Here is a 7,157-nt window from a genome sequence, read left to right on the forward strand (position 1 = left end):
GCACAATGCTCTAAGATTATGCGAGATCAAAAAAAAAAAAGCGTTGATATATTTATATTGATATGTAAAGTCAAAAGTAGCAAAACATCCCATTACTCCAAAAGGAGGCAGAAAAAGGTGGCAAGATTTGAAATATTTGAATCAAAGACAACCAAAAATGCAACCATAAAACACCCAAGTCATCTCCTCTCTAAGAGGGCAGAAAAAAAAAAGAAGGGAAGGGTAAATACGTCAAAGTATCATATCAAAGCATCATAGGGGTATCTAAAGATTAGTGTAAATAATGAGGCTATTGGAACTGATAGGTGGATGGCTGAGCATGTGGCATGTAGGCTGCGGAAGACAAGGCGTCCTGACCGGGAGCGGTGGTTTGATAATTCATGCCTCCAGAGCTGTCGTAAGGCATGGTCGAAACAATCCCGTCTTGATAGAGATACATATTCTCAGTCGTTGGGGACGAATACAGCTCTCGTTGCGGGTCGTAGATCGCGTTGGCGCCCAGAGTAGAGACGGTCAATCTAAACGGATTGGCCGCAGAGAGGTGATGATTGTCTTGGGTCGCAACGTCCGGTCGAGGAGGCATGGTGTTATACGGAGGGGGATACGACACCGAATTTCGATGGACAGGCGTATAGAGATGAGGATTCAGGAAAGATGTCCCACCCATCATCGACGAGGGATAATGAGCATGTGCGGATAGGTCGCCTTGACTGGGCAACTGGGCCAGCGTCTGAGACAGACCGGAATCTCTAGCGGAATTCTCTGAGTAGTAAGGCACCCGAGCAACATTCCCATCGAATGCTTGCTCGACCTTGACTCCTGCCGAGGTTGTGGTAATTGCGTCGGACGCAACATTGGATCGACTAGCCGGGCTGATGGGTGATACCATACGAGATGCACTTGAGACGGTGATCTTGCTCGCAGAAGGACTGTCCTCAAGTATTCGGAGAATAGGCAGCGCGATCTGCTCCATGTGCCGAGCCAAGTGAACGGTGAGTTTCTTCCAATCATTGAGGATATTCCCGCAAAACCGACAAGGTTCATCTTGAGGCTGCTTGGTGGTAACATGGTGACACTCATCCACCTGCCTCCACAACTGTTCAATTTCCTGCTCATACTGAGGGTTGTCCATCGCTGGAGACCTCAGTTTCTTGACCTTGGGTTCCGGCTTCTTGTGTTCGCGGACGAGGTGCTGAACAAAGTTGTCCTTTCGAAAGCACTTGTGGACACAGTCCGGCATGTTGCAAGTCCACCACTCCAGCTGCCGATGACGTTCATTCTCGTGCCTCACCCAGTCAGCTTTGCGTTTGAACGATTTCGGCTCGGTGCAGTCGGGGAAGGTGCATGTGAACGGTTGAACGTCTTCATGAACATGCTTCGTCCAATCCGATGGTTTCTGGAATTTTTTGACCTTGAAACACAGAGAACACTCGAATTCAGCGGGCAACAACTTCACTGGTGGAATTGGAACGCCCGCTGGGAAAACCGCCGGTAGCACGGAGCCTTCGACGAAGGTGTTGGATTCATCGGCACTGGCTTCATGGCCCGGTATTTGGAACTGACAGTATGTCGCATTGGGATCCCGAGCGTCGGGTCGAGGAGGTAGCAACTCAGCCCCGCCGCCTGAAGCGAAGCACCACTTGCCTGAAGCACAAGTACCTTGTCTGACCGCCTGGTCATGCTTCTTCTTGTCCTGGACCAGCTTCGTGTATCGACGCATTTGTTCCTGAGCAAAGCGATGGGCTAGGGCCGGCTCAAGCCGTGGATTCAGCTGGATAATCTGCGTTTTAAAGCCCTCGAACGTTGGTATGAGGGGCTGCGACGGAAGCGGAAAGTCCATAACCACGCCCTTTTCATCCATCAATTCATCGTCATCTTCCGCATCATCATGGACTTCGTCTGCTCCCTCGGGTCGGTGTGGCGGCCTTTCAGCAGCCAGAGGAGACTTCAATAGGGGCGACGTCGTCTTCTCAACCGCTGGTTCGCCGCCACGGGTTGTGAGGTCCATCAACCGGAGTTTCGAGCTCGGTGGAATTTCGCTCTTGCTTCGCATGCGAATGCGCCTGGTGAAAGACGAAGCACTGAGAGAAGCCATACCCGCAGGTGATGTCGCTTGGAATGAACCATGGCCACCAATGCTGGCAGCCACTTGCCCTGCAATTGCAGCCGCCACGGCACTTCCGGTCCCGAGCGAGGGAGACTTGGATCGACCAAAGCTCAGCTTGCGCTGGTGTTTCGGTTTTGCAGAAGATTCACTTTTGTTGTCTTGGACGTCGTGGCCGTCAGATTCACAGCTTGATTGCCGCTGACTCGTCAGGGACATCTTGCGTTTCAAATTGCTGCTGCTTCTCTTGGGCAAGAGTTTCAACAGGCTGTTTCGTACATCTGACTTCTTGCCTTTGCTGATGGACAGGCTTTTGAAGAAGGTGTCCGATTCCAGGAGACTGTTGACCTCGGAGTCGCTCAGCTTTTTGGTTCCCCAAGTCGCAGAACGAGACGCGGTTTCAATATTCTTGGCCTGTAGCCAGAATCGCGCCATCGCATCTCGCGACGTTGCAGGTTGCATTCTGGTTCCGACGGGGTCAGAGAAACGCGGATAGTCCTGCCAAGGATACGGCCGAATAAATTGCCTGGGCAGTGGCTCTTCATCTTCTGGGGCGTCCCCCGAGTCCACAGGTGGAGAGGCCTCCTTTTGTGATCCCATCAGGTCGAGAGCACTTGCGACAGGGGATTCCGGACGCGAGCCGGTAGATTCGGACTCACTTCCCAAATCGCTCTCTTCGCTGTCCTCGTTGATGAGGACTCCTGGGCCGGGAATAATAGAATCATCGAAGGACAAATCACCCCGGTTGTAGCTGAAGTAGTCTTGCTGGGATGCGTCTCCCGCACTTCTTGCCCGACGCCTGGACCTTCTTCCCCGAAGAGTCATTTCGTCTCCACCGTGGCTAGTCGCAGCGCTGACAGAGGCAGACCAGATTTCAATATCTGCGTTCTTCTCAGCCAGCCGGCGCTCCTCCTCCATCTGCTTTGGGCTTGGGACATAGATGTCTCCGCGGGATGAAGGATCGATGCCGGCTTGGCCGGTGATCGGATTGGGAATCCAGGACCCGTCTTCAGACCGCACGGCCGAGACGGCTGGAAACGCATGGTTCGAATGGCCGTCACCATAGTCAAATTCATCAGCCTCATCGGATCCACGACTGGGAGACAAATGGTTGGATGAATTGCTGTTTCGACCTCTTGCGGGCTCGTCATCTCTAGTGGGGGAATCCCCACGAGAGTAGCTGGAGACTTTCACCACCGGACTGGTGGAGTGAACAGACACCGGCGTGGGATCCACGTTCAGATTGTCGGTGCCAGAACTCGTTGGGAGGGACACCACGCCGGGACGACGGTCGGGGATGGGAAGTCTCGTCGGTTGTTTGCCGCGGAGCATCCTGTCATGGACAGCGAAGTCTGAAGCTGGGCTTGGGTTATTGGTTAGGACCGGACTGAGCAGTTGGGAGCACATCTCCGCATGGCCTTGGGTCCTGGACGATTCGTCCTTATGTACTGTGGCGCCCTGTTCAACGCTGTTACCCGACTCGGAAGCTAACTGAGCGTCTAACCCATCAAAAGACAAGAAATCATCGGCGCCCGGGGAAGAAGAAACGGACAAATCAAAATCGTAAACGTTAGACGCATCTAGCCGATATTCGTTGTGCTCGTGGTCCCCCATCAAGCGGTCGTCAGCAGAGGCGGCGGGCGAGACGGGCGAGATGCCAAACCCTGGGGTAAACTCTTCCAGATCCGATGGAGCGGACAGATAGGGATCTTCAGTGGCTTGATCCTTGAAGGCCGAGTGGGAGAGAGAGAGTTGATTCTGGGTAGAATTGTTAGAGGGGACCGTCAGCGACATGATCTGTAGTCGCGAGTCAAGCTCGAGGCGAATGTGCAGTCAGCAAGTCGTCAGTGGAGAGAGGAATGCCTCAAACAGTTGAGAACAAATCACATGGATCGTCTGCAAGGCGTAGATAGCCTGACAGGCGAAATGGACGCAGGGTTGTCAGGACTGCTGCACTGCCATGTCGTGGACGCGGGGATGAATAAGATAAGTGGAGGGGCAGAACAGAATCTAGTTTGTCAATTATATACGTGAAGTAAAGAGGACAGAGACAATGATGGGAATTCTGCCAGTCAGAGGTATATAATTAATTGCGACAGACACCAAACGCGACAATGCTACTTGTGTGAGCAGCACACAAGGGGAGAGAGATATGAGAAGAGGCACGCTAACACGGCGGGCGGCACGCTGAAGAAGACCAGCAGTCCGTCAGTCAATGTCAGGGAAGGAGGCTGAGATGCGCCCCTCAGGTGTGGCGGTGGACGTGATGGTCGTACAGTACTCCGTAGAAATGTCTCTCTTCTAAATTGGCAAGAGGAATGTGGCAGTTCTTGAAATGAGCCTGATTGTAGTGAGCAACTTAGCGGCGGTTCAGGAATCCCCCACAGCGGGCCATCCGTCCGCAGCACCGCAGATAATGATTCTTAGCCTTATTTGACGAGCATGATTGGTGGCCCGATGCGGCTGATAAGATGGAAAGCGCCTTGCTGTGACGAGCGGAGGGACGGCGCCTCGACGGCCAGTGGGAAAGAGTCATTGCTGGTTAGTGTGGACACCTCCAGCCTCGCGAGACGCCTGCTTGAAAGACGAATCTCGCTCTCGAAGGGAGGGAATTTCTGGCTATGGGGATCATCAGACATCATTATAGAGAATTGCGCATGCAACAATGATGGGGAATGTGCAGTGCATCCAACGTTCCGAGGAAGGAAAGAGCGTTCCATGGATGATGCTTGGTACGGAACGAAGCTTTAAAGCGGGGCGCAGCGTTCAACAAGGGACACTCAGGTCAGAGTTAAACATGTTAGACACATGATGTACTCCGTACATTCAGCTCCTGTCTAGTTCTTTTTCTATTTTTCTTGTACGCAGTACTCCGTATTTTCTTTTTCTTTGCGCTGACAGTATCAGGTGTGGCGCAAGGCTAACTTCGAACTAGCGTTAGCTTACTGAGGCTGTGCACCATCGCAGTCTGGACCCTGGTCCATCTACGGAGATTGAATTGATTTCAACAAACAATTTGACGCTTAAGTTAGTGGTTTATTTTACGCTTGTGACTCAGTCCCCTGTTACAGGTTTATAGGCAAGCCTGATATTGTCTACGTTCCCAAGAGAAGTCGAGTTCGTTATCATCAGTGATGTCCGAGGAGCGTCGATTGATAAATATGTTTCTTTCATTGACCAAACTATGATTCGATTGTAATGTATAATACTGGATACATTAACAATCTAATTCAGAAGACTCAGGAGTCAGAAACTCCTGTTTGCATAGCTTGTCGCGGATTGCAGGATGTTATTAGATCAAGAGGCCACGATCCTTGAGAGCCTCTTCTAAGCTCGTAGTTCCATCCCGCACGGTATCAAACCCTGTGTTATACAGCTGACGCAGCAACTCGGAAACACTACAGGCTCATAAGTCATTAGTAGCGAGGCCTTAAATTGAAAAGATTTTAAACCGCGAACCTCAACTTCAGCTGTTCGACACCATTGCTTGCCATGGTTTCAGATTCCTTGAAGTGCCCCTCTTGAGCTGCTTTAGCAGCTTCTCTTAGAAGCCAGTGTGCATTTTCTGCCCTAGTCAGGGCGCTCGCCCATTTCTCGGTAGATGATCGTTTCTTCACCTTGGACCGACTAGATGACCGATCGCCAAGTGCGCGAATGCCATTTATGTAAGCCATGATAAACCAGTCAAATAGGTATTCCGTTGCTAAAGGATCATAGTTAGTATATGGATGGTCCCATGGTCTGAGAGCATAATGGAATAACCTACTTTTCTTAGTAGAATAAAGAAACTCTGCTGTGCTCTGCTGTTCGTCAGAAATGATGCCTGTTACCCTCCCAGACGTGTATATGCGCTTGTCCCCAGAGTCGTAAACAAAGTACTCAAAATTGTTGCCGTCACATAGAATTGCAAGGATAGGGACCCAGTGCCCGTCCTTATAGTTTGCATAGTCGCATGCTATACAGTTGTTATATTGGTAAACTCTTATAATACTGACGAAATGAGAGGAAACAGTTCCAACATACCAGCACATTCGGCTAGAACCTGGCCTTTCGTGTCAAGTGCATGTTTTCCGGTTGTCAGGATTTTCTTCACCTCAATAAATACAATACTAATTGCGTCGACAGCAACAAAATGATGCTCGATCCTGCCTTTTTTACTGAACTCGCTTTCGAGCAAGCCCCCGGGCTTGTTTATTATGATGCTTTCAAAAAGACCGATAATTCTATTGAACAACTAGTTACCATTAGCAATCTCAGCTTTAAAAAAAAAAAAGTTAAAATGGCTAATTTTCCACCCACTGATGCAAGGAAACGAGATCTGGTTTCTTCATTGTCATGAGACTCCAACGGTCCATACTGTTTGAGAGCCAGTTCGACATCCTCGATAATCTCTCGGAACATATCAGTGGGAATACGGGAACGGAACACTTCTAGACGCCCCATGTCTCGACCGGCATCATTTGGATTCAGCCAAACATAAGGTGCGACTTGTTTGTAAGTGACATTTGAGAAGGAGACTTCAAGCTTCTCAGCTGTAGTCACATCAGCATAATGAAATTTGATTAGGGAGAAGAAGAGGTTACCGTATATTTTTGCCACCGACGCGAGGGGAAATCGTAAGACGCAAGAAACTCGAGAAACGCTCCCTCATCGGATAGCTGTTTATCGGCTCTGACTTTCGCAAAGGCGTCGAATATATCCGACCCTGGTGGCAATTTCGATAGTGAACTTTGGTCGCGCTTCTTTACGACACCCGGGCAAGCGGGGCTGTTTTCTACCTTCTGCGATGCCTGCGAACGACGAGTCCTGCCTTTCTTTGATGAAATTTCAGTATCTGGAGCAGGTCTCTTTGGTTCATCTTTAATATTTTGGGCCTGACTGCAGCACAGAGAGAAGAATCAATGAAGTGAAAATGAAGTGAAGACGCATATGAGTGAAGGCATAGAGGTGGTCACATGACTTCAGGCATCGAAATCCACACCTGATTTAAAAATTCAATTTGGAAAATATTGATTTTTCTTGACCATTGGTTTTCGACCATGGTCAGGAACAA

At 50.0% G+C, this 7,157-nt stretch overlaps 2 protein-coding genes across 2 annotated transcripts; both read right to left on the bottom strand.

The window, feature by feature from the left end:
• Positions 1 to 289: 289 nt before the first annotated feature.
• VTN77DRAFT_4919 (uncharacterized protein) lies at positions 290 to 3,898 on the bottom strand (the record flags this gene model as incomplete). The annotated part of the gene is made up of 1 exon (XM_069421031.1): positions 290 to 3,898. The coding sequence occupies one exon, from the start codon at positions 3,896 to 3,898 to the stop codon at positions 290 to 292; it is 3,609 nt and encodes a 1,202-aa protein (XP_069277294.1).
• Positions 3,899 to 5,396: 1,498 nt separating this feature from the next.
• VTN77DRAFT_4920 (uncharacterized protein) lies at positions 5,397 to 6,547 on the bottom strand (the record flags this gene model as incomplete). The annotated part of the gene is made up of 5 exons (XM_069421033.1): positions 5,397 to 5,502; positions 5,564 to 5,807; positions 5,871 to 6,059; positions 6,128 to 6,338; positions 6,404 to 6,547. The coding sequence occupies 5 exons, from the start codon at positions 6,545 to 6,547 to the stop codon at positions 5,397 to 5,399; spliced, it is 894 nt and encodes a 297-aa protein (XP_069277295.1).
• Positions 6,548 to 7,157: the final 610 nt, after the last annotated feature.

The sequence above is a fragment of the Rasamsonia byssochlamydoides genome (genome assembly GCF_041956645.1).
Source record: "Rasamsonia byssochlamydoides strain NRRL 3658 unplaced genomic scaffold VTN77scaffold_35, whole genome shotgun sequence".
NCBI classification, from domain to species: domain Eukaryota; kingdom Fungi; phylum Ascomycota; class Eurotiomycetes; order Eurotiales; family Trichocomaceae; genus Rasamsonia; species Rasamsonia byssochlamydoides.